Source organism: Pagrus major, chromosome 15 (assembly GCF_040436345.1).
Source record: "Pagrus major chromosome 15, Pma_NU_1.0".
In the NCBI taxonomy this organism is placed as follows: domain Eukaryota; kingdom Metazoa; phylum Chordata; class Actinopteri; order Spariformes; family Sparidae; genus Pagrus; species Pagrus major.
In genome coordinates, this window is record NC_133229.1 from 24,413,516 (window position 1) to 24,434,550 (window position 21,035).

The 21,035-nt window shown below is 42.1% G+C and overlaps 1 protein-coding gene across 1 annotated transcript in view; it reads right to left on the reverse strand.

The window, feature by feature from the left end:
- Nucleotides 1-21,035, reverse strand: part of LOC141009892 (SH3 and PX domain-containing protein 2A-like) — a 55,588-nt gene that overhangs the window by 19,344 nt on the left and 15,209 nt on the right. Inside the window, exons 6-7 of the mRNA XM_073482633.1 lie at nucleotides 14,450-14,481; nucleotides 4,148-4,276 (exon numbers count right to left, since the gene is read on the reverse strand). Coding sequence (XP_073338734.1) covers nucleotides 4,148-4,276; nucleotides 14,450-14,481 — 161 coding nt within the window. The remainder of the gene's footprint in view (nucleotides 1-4,147; nucleotides 4,277-14,449; nucleotides 14,482-21,035) is intronic.

The following is a 21,035-nucleotide window of genomic DNA, read 5'->3' on the forward strand; positions in this document are numbered from 1 at the left end:
CGTGCCCAGTGGAGGAAAAAATCTCTAGTCTAAAGTCTAAAGGCAGATGGTTTCATTGTTCTATAGCTGAGATGTTGTGTAATCAATACAATAACCTGTTGGCTGTGCAGGATGATCATGACGACCTAGGCAGGTGAAACAACAACTACTGTAGTTTTAAGACTTCAAGAAGATACACAGGTTAATACCTTTAGCAAGGTTGTGTCAGACTATTTGTTTTTTGTCTGTGCAAGATAAAACATAAGTCCTCACTCATGCTAGGAGGCTGTCCCTGATATTTACACAACAGCAACTTCTCAGACTAAAACTGAGGCAGTTGTAAAAGGCAATTGTATGTAAGCTCATGTGTGATGCAGGGGTTTTGTTCCTACCTTGCCCCTAGCATTGCTAAAAGCCCTTAAAATAACAGCAGATAACCTTGTTACACAGAAGAATAAATTGACTAAACACGAGTAATTATCTGGATCTGGAATTTTTTTGCCATTATACAAATACCGCCTTGTAAAATGTTACAGCCAACTTTAAAATCTCGAGTACCAGCAAGCCTGTACTCTCAAAGTAAAGAATCAGCCTCTCTGAACACCGAGCTCCTGCTGTGCTGAGATAATCTTGCTTCCAGCCTGAAGACATTGTTGCACTGGTACATTTTTTCCACATGAAGGTAAGGAAGACATCTTGCACATCCATCGTGCCATGCTGAGGGGCCAGAACAGCTTAACCTGCCAGGATTTGAACATCACCTGCAGGATACCTCTGTTACCTCCCAGCTTCTCTGAGGCCAAGATTTGTTGAACTTAAAATGCGTACGTGAGGACAAAAAGGGCAAATTTAAACGGCTCAGATTACTCTCTCAGTGAGTGACCCTCAAGGCACTTCCTGAAGTTTCACTCACTCCACCCTGCATAAGTAAGCTGGGTGGATACTGTACAAGGGTGGTGCCAGGGGGTCTTGAGGAAGCCGGAGGGACTTGATGGATGAGAGCCGGCCTCTCCGAGACAGACAGACAGGCATTCCTGGAGTTCATTTTGGCAAACTGTAAATCACAGAGGCTGATCTGGACTTGGAACGGAGACAAGTTAAACCCTGACTGGTCCACAGAGAGAGATTTTCTACTCAGGACTGGGCACAACACGCTGAACGCTGCCCTTGAGGTGTAGGCAAAGCATCTGCAATAAGTACAATATTTCCAGAAGTGGCTGCAAATTATTTTTTCCCTTCCGACATACTACCCCATTAAAGGGCAGAGTTTAAACCACTGAGTGCAGAGCATTTGAACTGACCAACACGGCTGCTAGCTTAGTTTTGGTTAACATCCCTCCAGTAGAGTGTAAACTGAGGAGGCATCCTGGAGGATCCATTAAGCCATTATAATGAACCAACCTCTCTGAACCACTAACTTTGGCAGGAAATGTCTTTTTCCATTTTCTCCCCGAGTTTCTGCCTGCACTACTCTCTCCTCCTGAGCCAGCATCTCCCCCTGGCAAACTCTCATAAAACAGACAAATAAAATAGCTGCAGAGGGAGCGAGGACAGAATTAATAATTAGGAAACAAATTTTAATTACAGCACAGCTATTTTTGACAAAAGAGTATGCATTTTTGTTTGCATATTTTCACACTGCTGCTTTAGATTAAGCCTGGCATTTAATTTCATGGGTGTTAGCAAACAGTAACTCCTGTGTTTTAAGTATTATTCCAGAAAAAACATCACGCAGTCTTGGTTGATTTACCACATACTCTACTTATTTCTTGCCCAACAAACCAGAAATCAATATAACTACTGTACTAGCTGAAACAAAGGCCACGACACAAACTGTATCGTCGAGCCACTGCGATGGAAAATACTGCCTTGGCTCGGGGCAGCCGGCTGGAAAAGTGGAGAAAGCTGAGCTCGCTTATAGGTCTGACCTAGATTTAGTAGCCCCGTCAAAGGCATATATTATCTAATCCAAGGTAAGGAAAAGTCGATAACTGCACTGGGCAGCAGTCACAGCCACAGTCTATGCTACAGTAGCTTTAACAGCAGGACTTCTGTTGGAGGACCAGAGTGAGTGGCAAAAATAATACAGAGCTGTAGTTTTCCACTTCTAGATCTGTCGCTGTTACACTCTCACACCTTTGTGTAAAAAATATCTCGTATAAAACCAGTCAGACACACAATGCTGATACAAAATTAGATGGCAGAGTGACAACATACTGACATTTTCCACCGATTGCATCCAAAGAAGCAGCAGGGGAGCCCGCGTCGGTTTGAATCGGCACTGGCTTTGAAGGAAAATATGTGACTGGAAGCTCAATAAAAAACCCTTTTATCATTACAAATGTAACAGACACCTTTTAGTGCCTCTAACTCAGCATACTCAGCTCTGTAATACCCAGATCAATCTGTCAGAGACCATTAAAGGGTTTGTACTTATCCTGCGAGGGAATGGATGCTAAATCAAATGAGCTCTGAAATCTTCTTAGCACACACCTGGTCTTGTTAGTATTGGCAGAGGGATGAGGAGTGATGTCAGCCAGCCAAATGGAGCAGATTTAGACGACTTCCATTGCAGGAGGTGTTGAGTTTTCAGTTAAATGCTAGCTGTGCTGCTGGAAACGGTCTCAACAGCAAGATGTAAAGGAGTGCGGGGGGGTTGTATTTACTACGGATCTCTGTGAAAGTGTCCGTCAGTGTGTAATAAAACTGTCAAATAGGATGTGTTTTAAGAAGCCTGGAGTCTACTGTTTTGCTTCCTAGAAACTCGTGACGAATCCGACCGAATGAGAGATGAATGAATGAAGAGCGGCAACAAAACGTAGCCTGCATAGGGGATGAAGTTGAAACAAAGCAAGGATAACATGGAAACTAAGCTACAACAACAACAAAAGTAGCCTGGAAATCATAAATCTGCAGCGAGATGATTGAAGCGCAGGAGTTTCACATTCTGCACGAAGCATCAACACGCAGATCTTTGCACGGTGGTCAGCTGAAATACAAATAGCAAAGAAGGGGCCCTCAGGACTGCAGCAGCTCAAGTTCATGGAGGAAAAGCTCTCGTATAAGGCCCCCCGATAAAAGGACTTCAAGGTGTTGGAGTATCCGCCTCACAGCGGCTCCCCATTGAGTCAAAATCCTACTGGAGCAGGGAGTGAAAACAAATACATGAACCCCGAAGGCAGGACACGTGACACTTCAAAGCGATCCCGCTCCACGGACCCTCTTCCTCGAGGGCCGGTGCGGCATGGCGTTTTCACTCACACCCATCATGAAACCCAAGTCCCACTGCCTCTCTCGTTGCTGCTTCCTCCTCCGTCCCCCCCCCCGACCGAACACATGAGTCCCATTACTGTTTTACTGTCTCAGCACACCATTAAAGCTGAACGTCAGACCCTGTTACTGGGCCCTATACATCTCCGGTCACTGTTGCGCTTCATATGGCAAATTCCTTTCAAAATAAATGTGATTCTTGCAGGTGATTAGACAGTTTTAGTGTATTTACCCAAGATACTCAAGATATTTATAGCGAGTCACATGCAACTGCAGTTTAAGTAGCTGTTCTAGCGTCTTGTGTCATAAAATCTAAAAAACTATCCAATCAGTGTTCATTTACTGCGTCTCAAACACAGTTATTTGTTTTATGTATCTTCTTCCACCCACAATAGATTCAAGTTCCTGGAAGCATTACAGCATATTCCTTGAAGATCATGAAGTTTTACTGACTCATTAACCGTTAAATGTTGTCCAACTGAATCACACACAGCCTAAAACATGCTCTTGGCCTTGTCTGCTAGCTCTTTCCAGAGGTTAAACAGCTGACTAAGGGTTCTCTGCAGCTGGCATTTGTAAATCCGGCATGTCTTGCTGGCTTTCCATTAAAGTGAGGTGGAATAATTAATACGAGTCTGGAAGACATTCCTCTTGCTAGAGGCAACATTCTGGCCCCCAGCCTAAACCAACAGTGGGAAAAAACAGGGCTGACTGCAGGCCAAAGTGAGCCTCCAGATGGGGCTAAGGAACAGCTAGCAAGCTGTGGACAAAGGAGGAGGTGAGAGGGTTGAGTCGGGGAAAAGGGCTGCATGCTTGAGGAACTATGGGCTGTGTCATGAGAGAGTCTGTTTTGTGTCTGACATACACGCATGCATTTCTCTGCTGTGCATTTACTCACCGCTCTCGCTCTTTTCAATGACGTCGACCACCTCGCCCGCTTGAAGGCCGATCTCTGCAGGCTCCTGCTTCTCGTAATTGGCCACCACCACATACTGTTCCAGGAGCATGGGATCCGAGGCGTCCAGACCTGGAGTTGATGGGAAAAAACATGCTGTCAGCCAGCTGCCAGCCATAGGTCCACGAGAACGACTGCTGGGCACTCGTTGTGCCATAGGCCACTTTGTCTGTAGAGCTCAGCCAATCACAATATTCACAGGGCTCAGTGCATCTTCCTGAGAGTCTAGCCATAGAGCTGCATCCCCCTCCAGCCCAACAACGAGGGCAACGGAGATGCTGGAAGTCTAGAAAAAGTATCTCCCTCCAAAGAGTGAAGGATCAAGCAGTCAAATGCAGAAAATCCATTCTGTGTTACTGAAGGGGCCTCATCCTGATTGTCCAACAAAGCTGGGCCCGGGTCAGCAGACGTAGATAGACACATTAACACAGAGGAAAGAGGAGCAGCAATGAGAGAGCAGAAGGAGCCGTAGCGGTGATAGAAAAGTGAGCTAAAGCCAGCTGAGGACAGGACAGTAGAGTGGGAGAAAGAAATGGTTTCCCTTGGAAAATAAACCATCTGCTAAAAAGCCTCCTTCTCCTCAGATGGGGCTGGAGCTGGAGGAAGAGTAGGGGGTTGTGTACGCCAATCATACGAGTCGGCACTGGAGGCCTTAAATAGAACCAGATGAAGGGGCTGGAGCTGTGCTCGGAGGGATGGCCCTCTGTCTCCATGAAACACTAGAGCTCTGACTGCAGCGTGCAGCCCAGCCAATGGAAACCTTCCTTTCTGTACTTCGCTGAAGTTAACCATATAAACACCAGCAGTGACTTAGTTTGTGCCTTCTTGGCCACATCCACTTCTTAACCAGAGTTCGATTCACTCCAACTAGGAATGCCTTTTCAAGACAGAGACGTGTGATTTCATTTGTAAACATATAGAAAGAGCATTTATTGACTGATATCCACAAGGTTTTTTCCCCCTCGCACGAGTAAAGCTTTAGTTAAACTGAGCCCAGCTGAAACCTTAATCATGATAAATCCTTAAAGCAAGCATAGCTCAAGGAGCTAAAGCACGTCTAACAAGCATCAGCTGGAATCCAGACACAACCCCAGCTGACATTCAGTTCACACATTAACAAGAGCTTCTGCTGACCACTGAGTTCAAAGCCCTGAACAGGAGGAAGCTACTGTCTGCACACCTAAGATTATATCTGTTTACTCTAATTACACTGCTTCTTGTGGTGTAAAAGATCTACAAACACAGTCTCTATTTATGACAGCAGTGATGATTTTACTTACTGTCGCCAGTTACTTTAGTTAATGAGACGAAAAAGGGCTTTTGACTCATATAATTAACAACTATTTCTAGTAGGGTTGCATGACAAGGTAAAAAAAACATCATATTGCCATAAAAAAATATTAAAATCACAGTAATGTGACATTTTCTGGGGTCTTTATCAAACAAAAAATGTTTTCTTGCATCTGGAGAACAAGATTTGAAGGCTATAGCATCTCTTCAGCGCTACACAACTTTATTATAATGTTTTGTCACAGGTTTAAAGGGGCAATATGTAAGAATTTCAGTTGAAAATATTACATTAATTAACTAACATAATCAACAGAATGTGAAGAAATAGCAGTTTGTGACATTATGAGGAGTTAAGCTGCAGGGATATCTACTTAAGTCAGCATGCTAACCAGCTAGCCCCGGCCCGTCCGGGTCCAAAGCTCTCGTGCTAGCGACGTAAACACTAGCACTCCCCTGGTACCATAGCTCCCAGTCAGAACCCCTAGCTGCACGGCTAACTGAGCTAACTAGCTGAGGCCAACTACAGTTAGCAGCAGCTACCGCTTTTGAGCAATTTGACAGCTGACCGGTTCTTACATATTGCACTTTTAACCTTTTTATAAAACTGGATGCTGCATAATTAACTGTTCGCCTCCTAATTTCATGGAACATAAAGCAAAAGAAGAAGAGAAAAGCATTTTCCCATTTTTTATCAAAATGTGGTGAACACATTTTCTGGAAAAAGGAAGTCTGTTTTATCCTGAGGATGGAAAAAAAGAACATTTCAGTCCAACTGGTAGAAGATTTGAGGCTTAGATAAGATTAAGACAACTTGGATGAAGTCACCATTTCTCAGAAAGAGCTGACCTGGCGACAATCCTCCAGACTAAAGATTAACATTTCTCTATTTGGATGATATTTTGCATTCAATTCAGGAACTAAATTCAAAATGTCAAGGACCTCATAACTTATAAAGATGAACTCAGCTCCATTAGCATCGCAAATGCTAAATCTGCCAAAGAGTCTGACGCTGGATTACTGTGGTCGGGGCTGTGGTTTATGAAGCTTCACGTTATTTGCGCAAGATGTTTTGTCAAACCGCAGAGTTGGGTGCAGACACACTGGAAAGAACACATTATTTAAATTCTGGGTATTGCCCTCGTGTTCGTCAAAGTAAAATATGACAGCAATTACTTTAGTTACAGCAAGGAGTGATATTTCTTGGATACTATTCTGGAAATGTGCGGTTGAGTGGTTTGTTTTAACTCGCAGATCAATTAACACTGATCCCTTCCCATGTAGGACCAACAAGGACACAAGAAGACAGACGCAGACATGTTTGAGTGTAAACTGTAACTATTAAACAAGTTGATCAATCATTTTCCCTCTACTCAAGCTACAACAAACAACAAACCTGTAGATTTATTCTTTGCCTTTGCTTATTTAATACTGAAACTGGCATTTGAAATAAAATAACGGCCTGTCGGGAACCTAATTTCATATAAATATGTTATCCCGGACATTAATAAACACACGCTTGTCAACAATATAATTTCAAGACAGATGGAAATAAAACTTGTGATCTCAAAAAACCATAATACATGTCAAATGGGGTTTCTAAAAGCACACAATTAACGACTGCTGTGAGTGAACAGTAAATCTGAGACCAGAGGTGAGTGAGTAAAGGCTTTGTCAGCAAAGTCAATAGGCCTGAAAAACAAAAGCTAATATTTCAGTCCCATTCAGGAAATGAAATGTTTTGCAACAGCAGGAAGACAGAGCCAGAAACAAGGAGAACATGTGTGAGAGAAATGGGGTGAAACAGCCTTGGACAGGATGGGTTTAATTTCAGATGAGCTATGTGTAAAGGGAGCTGAGCATAAAATGAGCTTTATAAATAACTGTGTACAAATGAAGGTTTCATTCAAATGCATCAGCCCAGCGAGGTTAACGGATCTTCTATCAGTCACAACCTGATTTTTCTTGGTGTGCAAGTGATATCGTACAGTGATTATTCCTGCAGTTTGCCAGGGTGCGTGTGGAAAGACTGTGAGAATCAACAGAAGTGGAAAATGTACATTTAGAGTCAAGCCTACATGTAACTGTGAGACTCAATGAAAAGAAGTGCATGAAAACTATCACAGAAGTTTAAATTGTTATGTAAAGGTTATGGATACATGACTGACAAAGCTAAATGTTATAGATAAATGCTAAACATAGTTAGCATAAAGTAATTGATAAATGGTTAAAAATATATATATTGTTCGAAGCACTGGACAAACGGTTGAAATCGCTTGACAAAAGTAACGGACAAAGACATGAAATAGCTAAAAGGCAATGGATTAATGATTGAAAGAGTTAGCTAAAAGTTATGGATAGCCTAAATGGTAATATTTTTGTAGCTTGAAGTAGGCTAATAGATAAATGGTTTGAAATAGCATAAAGTAATCAAATGGTTAAAACTGTTAGCTAAAACTGAAGGATAAATGGATGGAGTAATTAGCGTAAAGTAGCTTCTGGATAAATGGGTAAATTTGTTAGCTTAAAGTAACGGATAACTGGTAGAAATAGTTTGCTAAACATAATACATAAATGGTTAAGATAGTTAGCATAAATGGTTAAAAAATGTTAGCTAACTGTACTAGATTAACGTTTTGAAATAGCATACAGTTATGAATAAATTTTTTAAATAGCTAGCTAAAAGTAATGGATAAATGGTTGTAGTAGTTAGCATAAAATAGCTAATGGATAAATGATTGAAATAGCTTAAAGTAATCGATAAATGGTTAAAACTGCTAGCTAAAATGAAAGGATAAATAGATGGAGTAGTTATCGTAAGGTAGCTATTGGATAAATGGCGAAGGTAGTTAGCATAAAGTAATTGATAAATGGTTAAAATTGTAAGCCAAAACTAGCCTAATGAATAAAAGGGCTAAAATGGCAGCTGTCATAGTATGTGTGAGCTTGCATGTGTATTATACAGCATGTGTATGCACAGTGTATATCTAATGTATTTCTGAGCTTTGAGAAGTATTTTCTTCTTGGCTTGCTTCAGAGAGCCCTATCAGCCGCTCTGTGTGTTTATATCTCTCCTCACTCAGATTTATACATGTGCTTCCTGCTCCCACCCTTGCACTCCCAGACGTCTCAACTACATCCAACCCTCACCTCCACCCCCACCCACCCATCATCAGCTCCGTCCAACGATGATGACAGTTGGGAACCTCGCAATAATTCATCACCACGAGGAGGAAACCAGGGAGTCAAGCCTACCCGTTTCAAACCCAGGAATTTTTTCTCTGTCAGAGATTTTTCAGGATGAAGCATTTTGCTTGATAGCATAGTTGGCACTGGCCTTTATATCTTTGTGCCATATTACGGACCCCTGGGGTAACTTTACGAGAGCAGATCTGGGTTGAGAGGAGTAAAATTTGGCAAAGTGCGATGCCTTTGTTTGGCTCATCAGCAGCAGATGTGCAGTTGGATTAGAAAAGGACACAGGACTGCTGTTCAATGTAGTACAGATGTACTCATGTCATTGAATCAGTATGTGGCCCTGGGGGAGAAGGGGCAGACCACAAACAAATAATACAGAAACTCTCCCGAAAATCATCTTACAGTAAGAGAGCCTTCACGAGGCTGTGAAGAACTGTCGAATATCTCCGTTATCTTCACTTGATCAGCTGTTTCTCTTATCGTGTTAGTATAGCCATGGACGTTAAAAGAAAAAGTACCAGAGCCAAGGTTTGGAGGAATCTGAAAACTACATTAGCTGTGTTGAATTAGCTGCATTTCCATCAACTGGTTGATGAAGACTAGAAGAAGTAGAGGTCACTAACTGGAAGCAAAACCTCAAAGAAGAGGAAATAAAGGCTGAATCCAAATGTCCACCCCCTGGACTGAGTCATATGTACAATGGCGTCAAGTCTGTGAGGGCGAAAAGACTGCAAGGCTAAGGTGCTGACAGACGGGTTAAAGGCTACAATACTAAAATACATGTTGATTACCTCTAAAGCCTCTACTTCTGCTTATTTCTGTATCATGACGTAGTGTGGGTAATTAAATTAGTGCAGTCCAGTGAAGTCGGCACCCCAAGTGGACTTTGAGGGACTTTCTGCTTGAGGGCCTGTGTGGACTTGACAAATTGTGGGTTTTGACGGTACTCAGCACTGGCAGACCTCCAGCAAAAGTCCACGAGTGTGCATGAGTGGGGGAGTCCAGACATTTGGAAGAACCAAAACCAGTTACTTTGTCTATTAGTCTGGGAACGGGAATCTTATCTTCTTCTTAAGAAGACAAATGGTTCAACAACCGATTAGTCATGTGAGTTAAATGTTTGTGCATGAAAAGTTATTCAGAAGAGGTATTTACATTTCCCATTAAGCGCATTAACTCTTTTCCAAAAAAGGCATAAACCACTCAAGGAAGCGTAAAAACCTTTCCTGCGAATCTGAGGAAGAATGTTCGAACTTTTTATGATGAGATACAAATACGGCTGTTTTTTACAACCATGTTTCTTCTCCGTTGTCTTTGTTGGCGCTATGCAACATCGCTAAAAAGGTCACCACTACCCACATCGCATCAGTCACATCACTGGGAAACATCACTCTATCGTCCTACTGGAGGTAAGAAACTCCACCTCAAACTTCAGTCCAGCCGCAGCATCATTGCAGAGGGTTTCCAAAGAGTCTGGGATCAGAGGCAAGCTGCTAATTAAGTAAGTGGGACTTCAAACCTCCACTTCATCAGGTTTTCCAGCAGAAACTCTGACGCCTTTAACACTGGACTACTGTACTTGTATACAGAGGAAAAGCATCACAGAACACCATACTGTAACTTATCCCTACGGCTGACATGCTGTACAAAACTCCAAATAACGAATACATTTCTGATCTAACTTGTTGCAGGACATTTTCTGGCTTGAATACGGTGTTTTTGAACAAAAAAGCCTAAGTGCTTCCTCCAGGGTAGAAGCCCACTGTGACAAATGGTCACTTATCAGAAACAGAGAGGCCTGTATTGGATCTGCTCCACGCTGGAGGAGGTGGAGCTTCGACTCTGCCAGAGTTAAGTGGTAACTCGGGCCGAAAACAAACAAACATCTCTCCGCCGATGTAAAAGCTGAATGCATGAATTCAGTTTAACAGCCGTGTCTACCGCTTTTAACGACATCTAGCGGAAAAACAAAGTAAAATGCCGAGTTAAACCTGCTTAAACCACAAAATTAATCTTTCTGCTACTGTGAGACTCATTGTGCATTAGTCTAGGAGGGAGGATCGGCTGTCCATTGAGAAAGAAGCTGCTGAAACAGTGCACGATTGTTAAAGAGATTTGGAAACTCTCGTTGGTCTTAATGGTTTCCTATGCCAGTTTAAAATCTTATCCAACTGCAAACACAAACAAACACACGGATCTCTTGACCCACCCACCATCGAGCTCGGATCAACAGATTAACCCCTTTTCCTCCCGACAAGCGCGCGCACGCACGCCAACGCACAGCGTGTAAACACCCACGCAGACACCGCCTCGTGCACACATGCACACCCTGAAGGCCCCCGGAGACCCGCAGCTCAAATAAAGACAGCAAGTCTGCACACATAAACACACTCCCTCAGTCCATGCGCAACTCTGAAATGGTTTCCACTTGCCACGTAAACCTCCTCTCCTCTCCAGCTGCTTTTCACATGCACTACACCCCTGAGCGCTCCATTTCTTCTCCTCTCCCACTCAATTTGTAACTGTCTCCTGCTCATCTCGCTTTCCTTTTGAATGCAGATCAACACTTGTGCTTTAAAGATGATCTGAATCTGAAGTAAGCCGAGTTAATTTCAACACTCGCCTCGTTTTCTTTTATCTGAAAAAAACGGCTCCCATTGTCTTTGCTTCCGCAGTTTTGATAAAAAGTATTATGTATTTCATCACTTTTGTCCAAAGAAGTTTCCTCTTCAGAGTTCGGTTGTGACAGCAGTCATCTGACAGTGATTTATTTGGATGAGCCCGGTATCTGCTGTCACTTATGACAACTCTATTATACGTTAGACTTTATTTAAGTAGTGGCTTCTGTGATGCTGAGCAAACAGCACAGACTTCAGGCTCATATTGTGGGGCTTTTAAAGTGGAAGTCTGAGGACAACAAATGAGATATGAGCCAGAATCTTACTGAAAACATATGAGAGATAAAATCCTGAAGTATACAACACAATTCCCTTTTAAATTACTTCTTTTTTCATTGGTATCATCCCCTAATATCCGTCGTACAACAAGGAGAAATTGCCAAAGAAGTACACGACAGATAAATGGGTGAGCAATCTTGGCAAAAAGTAATATTACGATCAATTTAATCGCAATTATGATCAAAATTTTGATGAAATTTTCGATGAATCTGCCAAAACTCATAGAAAAAGGCTACGTTTTAAGAAGTGCCTGTGTACTGCACGTGTGGACGGGGCCTGAGATAAAGAAAAACAATCATGACGATGAGGAAAATGAAGAACACAAAGATGACAACGAAGACGGACAGCGTGCGATCATCCGTGAGCGCGGAGGTAAACAGAATTCCTCGTCGAACCTCTGACCGCTTGCAGTTTTGTGGCGACGGGCTACATTCTCCTGTTTAGGGCCGGGGCTCAGTAAACTCTTATGGGAGACCTGCACCATGTAATTATGGAGGCCGTAAGCTGCAGCTACAGCACAAATATCACCACAGACTCGCTGCACTTTATCTGCTGTCCGGCGTTAAAAGAGAAAGATCAATCTTTCAGCTGCTTTTACCACTAATGTCCGGCATGGGGACGATGGTGAGGGCCTTGTACAGCATGTCCTCCAGGTTGACTTTGAGCAGTAAATCTTCATGAGTACCAGACATAAAGTGCGTTATTATTGTTTTCATTGGTAAGACTTGATCTCATCGAATGATTTATCGTCAGCATAAATGTACAGAGCGTACATCTTACTACTGAGGTGATAACAGATTTAATATCAAACCGAACCTTTCACATTAAAGCGGCTGAAACGACAGGCACAAACTTTCCAGGCAGCCGATATGAATATAACTGGAAACCAATCTAATATCTTGCACAGACTGAATGTAGGCTACTCCACACACACACACACTCTCTCTCTCTCTCTCTCTCTCTCTCTCTCACACACACACACACACACACACACACACACACAGCTGAAATAAGACAAATTTTCCATTTCGCTATGTAGCTGGAATCCCCTGTTACGTAAAGCCTCAATACCATGGAACACATAATGAAATTAGGTTGGGGTCTTATTTCGTTCGGTGGCAGCTCCGGCACAGCTTTTCCTCAAAGTGGATCACCCACAAAAAAATTTACTTTCAGGTCATTTATTTAGACTTTTTTCGCTGCCCGGCTACGTCATACGTAACTGTGGCAAATTGCAGGATGGACGGCCACAGCGAGTTCTGCATCTGATTGCGGCACTAACGTGTAATTTAGTAATGCGTGTGGGTATCTGGGACTGCATGCACACACAAATACACAACACTCGCACAGCTGTTCACTAAAGCCCTCTCATACTTTTCCTGCTGCCTCCTACGCTTGTATCCCCATTGCTCAGCTGAGTCACTCAGTCTTTCTGTCTTCCTCTCTCACACACACATAAACACAAACCTGGCAGAGGGGATGTGGAGCGTAGAGGCACAAACAGGTGGTCTCCCCCATCTAACACTGTTTTCTCCAGTAGTAACATAACATCAGAAATGGAGAACAAGTGCTGTTTAAAGCGGTTTAACATTTGACTCCTGTCATCGATAAAATGATTAGTTGTCAACTGTTCTGATGATTGATGAAACCATTTGAGTATTTTTGTAAGAAGAAACAAGTCAAAATCTGATTCCAGCTGCTTAAATGTGAATATTTTCTGGTTTCTTTCCTCCTCTGAGGCTGTGAACTGAATATCTTTGGGTTGTGGACAAAACACGACATTTGAGGACGCCGTCTTGGACTTTGGGAAACAATGATCAACATTTTTCTCCATTTTCTGACAAACCAAATAATTAATTGATTAATTGAGAACACAATCAACAGATTAATTGACAATATAAATAATCGTTAGCCCATTTTCAGGAACTGAACCAAATGTCGATATTTTCAAACATTCAGGCGCTCTAAACGGACCAGAGTCACTACTTTACGACTCCTCGTGGTATCGTTAGATGACTGTCTTGCAGTTTATCACAGAATCGCTGTATCGTGATATTATCGTTACTGTGGGCAGCCTTTTGTGATAGACTCGTATCGTGAGTTACTCTGTGATTCCCACAAGAGCACGGATACCCAACTCTGACGTGTTCGAACAAAAATTTAGAAATGTGTTTGTTTGTGTGTTTGTTTTATATCCAGGTGTGTAGAACAATGTCTTTTCATAAACATCTACACCGCACATGTCTGTAATCAGGGTAAACAGACAAGCTGTAACCATGGGAATAACTGCGAGACAGGGCTGACATACACAAACTTGTCGGACTCAATCCAGGCGATTGGTTTGACCCTATTACTGATAAATCTTTTCTTGAGTATTGATTACCTGATGAGAAAAAGAGTACTGTGAAAAACTGGCAGATGTGGCAAAGATAAGCTCCACATCTTCTCATTTCAGGTGAAGCTGAAACTGGAGAATTCTTGGCATTTTTTGCTTGAAAAATAACTGAAACCACTAATCGATTATCACAATAGCCGCTATGACCTCAGGCAATTTTTCAGACATGACGCAGCTCCCTCTGGAGCCAAAAAAGATTTGCAAGACTGGCAGTAGTACTCCCCAAGACCCGTAAAGAGACTTTAATGTGTGTAAACAGTGGAGTTCATTCCCCTGTGAAGTTTAAGAACATATTTAAAAAAAACAATGATGAACGGTGATACAAATCAACACCACATTAATCATTCAAGTAAGCAGTAAATACGGACTCTGTCGACAGACGGCTGTAAAGACATTTCAGATCCTTACCTGATTTCCGTTTGCCAGAGCCTCCACAGTCTCTGCAAAAGAAACAACACCAGAGAAGCATGGTCAGTACGAGTGTGAGTGCAGGAGAAGTCAGAGCATTAATACGACTTGATCAATCCGGTAACTGGTTACAGCTGAATCTCTGCATGGGACCATCCAAATGTAGCTGGCACAGACGCATCAGCCAAGCCCTCATTGAGAATGCGTGCAGAACTTGACCCGTGGGCAGAGGGAGGGAGACGGGGTGGGATACAACATACTGTACGGGTGTGTAAGTGTGTCAAGGACAGTAACGAAACAGATCATCAGATATTTTAGCCAATATACTCCCACTGCTCTGTTCGAATGGTGTATCTGAGAGGCTACGCAGCTGCCTCTGTGTGACAGAACAGCGTTTATTTACTTGACAACAGTATCATATCCCCCTTGACAAATCCCATTCATGTTTAGATGTGAAAGCGTCTTTTCTGTTATGCGACAAAACGCTGAAAGGACGAGCATCAGCGTGAATGAACCCGCTCTGTGCCTTCATGCTCATCGGGGTCACAGAGCAGCAGTCTGCCATTGACTGTGTGCACTTACTGTACGCGTCTGTGTGCGCTTCCTTTCTTGCTTTCTAGACTGGAACTGATCATTTGCATGATTGTAAACCTGTCGCTGTTGATGCATCTGTTCAGCCCCGAGAAAATATGACGCTTTTACTTCATTCAGACAGAAATTAATCATTTAGAAGCAAAAACAAACAAAAAATGGTGCGATGAACACAGGGTGAATACATTTAAACTCATTCATTAAAGTGTTGTCGGCTCAATTTGTGAGCTCATGCTTCATTTACTATAACGCAGGAACATAAGTGATGATGCTTCACGTAATAACTTAATCCAGTTTGATGAGATTATACCGCGAGGATGCGTAAAGATTTCACGACAGAATCTGTGCCCGCATGTGTTTGTGTGGCTCGTAGCTTGTTGCACATTTTGGGCTGGCTTCACGTCCTCGTTCAGATTAGCTGAGCTGCAGAGAGAGCCCGCTGAGGAGAGGCTGACGTTTGACGCAGATGGGAGCAGACACCGGGCTCTCTGGAGAGGCCAGCAGCAGGACTGCAGCCACGGCCAGTTATGGACATGGAGTGCATGCTTGGATAAATCTTGTCCAACGTTTGGTGACGAGGTTACAGGCTGGTCATTGACCCTTTGTGTTTTATCGATTACACTTGAAAAAGCAGGATATTGTAAACTGCAGCACAAAAGAAGCCGCTTCACGTTAAAAGTTTTGCTTCTAGAGGAGGAGCACGATGATAGGATTACCCTCCAAACACTTCTGGCTTAATCAAAACATTTTTGACTAATAACAGAATTCCTCTGTTACTTCAGATAAAGTCATTTTTGGCGTGAGGCTCCTCTGTTTCCAGATGTATGAACAAATGCGAGTTTGGAGACATTTCCAATCACACATGTAATAGCTTACAGCTCGGTTCAGCTTCATTAAAAACATAAATGATATCCGTGCTTAATTTGGAAATAAAACAACAAATTCACCCGTGAAGGCACTATGAAATTGGATTGTTGGACAGTAGAAACAGTGTTTATATTGGATCTTAAAGCAATGTTCTAACTTATTGTAATATATGATGGGCAGATAATTTTAAACATTAATGCCGAGCCAACGTAAATAGAGTTGTAGCCAATTAAAAAGTAAGCAGATGATGCACAAAGTGTCACTGGAGATAACTTTAACCTTTTCTTTTTCCTCCGAATGTATGTAAATTTATCCTAAACGCTTATCCCCGTCCAGCCCAAAGTAAAATTCAAAGCTGTTGTTTAGAGTACAGGCATGGTTTTGGGCTCTTTGGAAAGGTTATGAGCTGATTTTGTTCCCAAGTTGTCAGAAGCTCTGTGAGTGTTTTCTGGCACCAATCTATAGGAGTTTGAACACACTGAATTATTTATTTTTTCTCGCCCACATTTCTTAATGCAAAAATAAGCCCGCAGACGACCTAACTGCCCTCACAGCTGGGAAACACAATGGATCCACATCATATAGTAAAACATGGTCCAAGTTCAAATTAGATAACAACATCACTGAAAATGGACACTGAACGCAAGTTTTTCTGAGGAAATATTCAAGCGCCTGGCAAAACAAATTCCAGTTTGTAACCTCACATGGGCAAAAAAGTCATTCTAGTTATTTATTTCTTTATTTACACAAATTTTATGCACCTAAAATAGTCAAAAACAAGTGCTACTCCAAGAGAAAAATGCATAAAACTACATAAACGTGCATCATTTCCAAGTTTATAGCTTTAAAAACTGATCTAGACTGTATTTTGCCGGATTTGAAATCTCATTGGCTACATGATGCATCAATCATCCAGACGCTGGCGTGAAAGTGGCTCAGGAGAGAAGAGAAAGAAGACAGAGTGGGCCACTTGTCTACACGATCACCCATTGGCTGTCGTAGGCTCTAGGGCGGGCTTAGATGTCGATAAAAGCATGAAAAAGCATCCACGATCTCAGTTGTTTGACATTTTCTTACTGTTTAATTATGGTATATGGAGCTTTGCACTAAATATGCTACTGAAATGGATCTAGTGGAAGTTTGGGAATAAAACATTATAGATAGTTTGTTAGCTGGAGTGGAAGTGGTTAGTGGAAACGCAAGCAGGGCGAATGAGTACGTAAGTTATGTGGCATAAACGTACAGATAAATCACTGCGTGTTTATGGTCAAGGATTCAGATTCTGCTCACATCAAGACATCATGTGAGATAAAGTCAATGTAACACATATTATACATTACACTAAAGTATTTCATGAAGCATCCTGTGTTTATTTTATTAAAATCCTGCAGGGTGGAGATGAAACTGAGAGAAGCACTACAGAGGGTTGGGGAGAAACGATTGGGATAAAGATGCTTGACCTGCCCTGCTGGCTCGTGACCCCTTAGCACAGAGCTGGAATAATATTCTTCCCAGGAGGAGAGTGAGCGCACAACTCTGGCTCTGTGCGCTCTCCTCCTATCACCAGTAAAAATCTAATAGTTGAGGGGAAGGCAAGGAGAGCGAGAATATATCCAAACACTATTAAATGCTTAAAGACTTTGCGCCTGCGTACATGTTAACCTTTCATGAACAACAGAAAGCGGTGAGGTAGTCTTTACATGTCATACAGCTTTGGTTTCATTACGTGCACGCCCATGCCAGGAGATGCACATACAGTATATAGACATAAACAGCATGGGCTGAACACACCATTAAATATCCGAGCCCGTGAGAGTCCATCCTAAGCTCGAGTTGAGAACAACCATCTGTTTGCAGCTCGCTCTTTGTAGGTGGGCCTATTAGAAATGGAATGTGTGAGACATCAGTCCTTTGCTCACATTTCTCAGCCAAGCCAGAGGACTGAAGTGTCTGCCCTGCTGCATGTATACATTACACAGACACTCCTGCCTGACCCGAGATTAACCTCAGCGGGAGTCACCTCCAGCTCAGGGGTCGACGGGTCGACGTCGATGAACAGGAAATCATTATGATGGAGCAGAGGGTTGAAGAGATGCAGCAGTTAAGAGTTGTTGTGTTTGCAAGTAAAAATGTAAGTAGCTCAATACATATAGTATGTGGAGTTTTTTGTTATTTATCATAACACTTGTGGGCACGTTGAAAAATGTGCATATGAAGTCTGTTTTTTGTTAAATAATCATTAAAAAAAAATGTGGCAGGAGCTAAAAACCAAGAAACCGCTTGGAGCTCTGAGGGTTAACAAAGGTAATGATGCTGCCTCATTCAGAGCCTTACAAAAGCACAGTAAACTCACGCACCTGGGCCAAAACCTCCAGCAAAGCTCGGTCATGATTACTCAGTGATGTCAGGTTGAAAGAATGTCAGTTTGAATCATTAATATTTTCCCTTGTGGTGAAATAATGATGTAAATTTGAGCATTCTGCGATAAAGAAAATACTTATTTTTCTGTCAAATAAATCAAAATACCAATTTTTTAAATCATATTGTGTTTACACATTGATAATGTGGGGACTCACCTCCCATTTGTGGACAAAAACAGGTCAATCACCACATTTTAGACTTGGTTTTTGGCGCAGGTTACTTGGTTAGACATCTTATGATGTAGCCTACGCCAAAAACCAAGTCTAAAATGTGGTGATTGACCTGTTTTTGCCATAAATGGCAGCAGTAAATCTCCAGGAGATGAAGATAAGTCAGTGCAACGTTGTCCACAGTCAAGTGTGTGTATCTGTTTACATACATACGAAAGGAGCACAAGGTAGGTGTATTATAATGTGTGCACAGCACAACTGAGGCAATGTATTTTCACCACAGGCTCTATACCAGAAGCATGAACCTATGTTTTGAATTGAAGCTACAGAAGTGAGACATCTTGTCACAGGCACTTTACTGAGATCTTCAGACCGTCTTTACTCTGACAGCCTCTGTGACCGTCTACGAACTACGGTAATGTTTTCATTTGTGTATAATCAAAAAATTTTTTAACGTTACCATGAAATGAGCCCTTTCTATCTACAGAATGAGCGGCGGGCTGCCATTTTTCTACAGTAAACCCGAAACAGACAAACCAATCAGCGGCTTTTCGCTTTCGTTAGAGATGAGTGATGTTTAGTTGATTGCAATCTGCAACCTCACCTGTAGATGCCACTAAATCCTTCACACTGGGCCTCCAATCACATAAATGGATTTCATGCTGAAGACTCATGTGTCTTGCACGATCAAATGTGCTGTGCCTTCCTTCACGGAAATATGATGAAGAGAAAAAGCCGTAATTCTTCTTCTTCTTCATGTTGCCACAAGCACAGGAAAGAGCCCTTTGACCCCTGGACTGAAATGGATGACATTTTGATCTCCAAAGTCGTACCGCATGGTGGTTATTCCTTTTTCCTGCGAGCTGATTAGATTCCCTTTTTTTTATCTTAAACTGCAGAGCCTAAGCTGTCATGGATTTTTTTATGTCAACATTGCCGTCTGGTTCAGCTCAGTGACACAACCGATCCCCTGCTTTTCTTGTTCTCGACAAGTCTACAGGGTGTGTAGCAGTTAACATGGAATCCAGTTATGTGATACAAAGGCTCATAAAAGCATTGTTAAAAAACTACCGGAGCGTTTAACAGCTATAGTGTACAAGAAGATGCTGCCTGGTGGAGTGCAGACAGACATTAATTCATGCAAGAACCACTTGTTCTCAAGAGATTTGATCTCATGTGGCACGTAGGAATGATTTAAAAGTCACATTTGCCAGTGTTATCATATTAAAACTTCTCTTGGGTAAGAACTGAATTCTTCAGCGGTCCAGACATTAATTTGAGATAAAATCACATCGCCTCAATCTGAATAAATTTAGAATTTAAAATTGATCCTGAAATTGACTAAAAATAAAATACGTTACTGAGACAAGCTTGCTGCAAAATTAATATTCTATTCACCAAATCATCATAATCATCCTGGCTTGCCAATTAACTGAGAGGTTTTTTTTAGATGTGATCATTTATATTGGCGTATTTCCACACGGCCGACGTATTCAGTCCAACAGTTATGAGGAAAATTCTCTGACTGCAGCAGCTCCCTCAGGCTCTTTATTCAGGTCTCAGTCTGGTTTCATCCTCTGTTGGACCCGACAGTGTAACATCACCAACTGTAGGCTATAATATCATCCCTTCTGATATCCCCTTACCCACCTCTCGCATTACTCATGGACCGCTTTGCTTTAGAAAGACATTTGCTCTCGTATCTAACGTCATTTGTCGTCGTTCTTTATTTATTTCTGTCACAGTAGAGCACTCCTCGAATGGCACATCACTGAAAGTGGTTTTATTAATATTTTATAATTAGTTTTTATAATTAATTTCTGTGGTTTTGAGCATCGTTGAAAACATTTGGGATGACTTAATTACACTTAATTTACTTCAAAATATATAACGAAGGTCGAGACAATTTTAGACATTTTAATGCGGAAATGTTATATATTATGCCTTGAAGGGGTACGCTCAGCCTCCATGGCTTTGATTTGGATGTCTGCACTGGAGGAACAGTCCAGGAAGTATGAGTTTTTCTTTAGGAGAGGTACATTTTCCTCTGTGGGTCGAGGTCTTAATCTTTGTTTTTTTGTATGCTGAGTCAGTACGCTCGCCGCGGGGCACCATATGTCCAGCCTCCTAAGTCTGGATGTCGAGCTACAGTCTGTTAGGCCACAGTACAACTGCACAAACCAAAGCAGCAGCAGGAGGAAGAGGCCCATCAACAAGAACAAAATCTAAACAGATGAATAGATAAACATGAGCGGTGGTGATTCAACTTCAGATGTGTAAAATGCTGCTATGGAGATGATGGATATATGCATATGTTTTTTTGAATTATTCATAATCGTGCCATTGCCTTTGACCAAGTTGCTGGCTTTAGAGCTGCAGATGGTCTCCAGGCGCTGCACACTCTTCCTAAATAGCTCAAATGGATCCAATTCAGAGGACAAATTTCCCCATGGGGATTAACAAAGTGTAACGTCCTGTTTCCACTCTAAAAATAAAGTTCAAAGGAGTCACACTGCAGCCAAAAACAGTGGACCAGC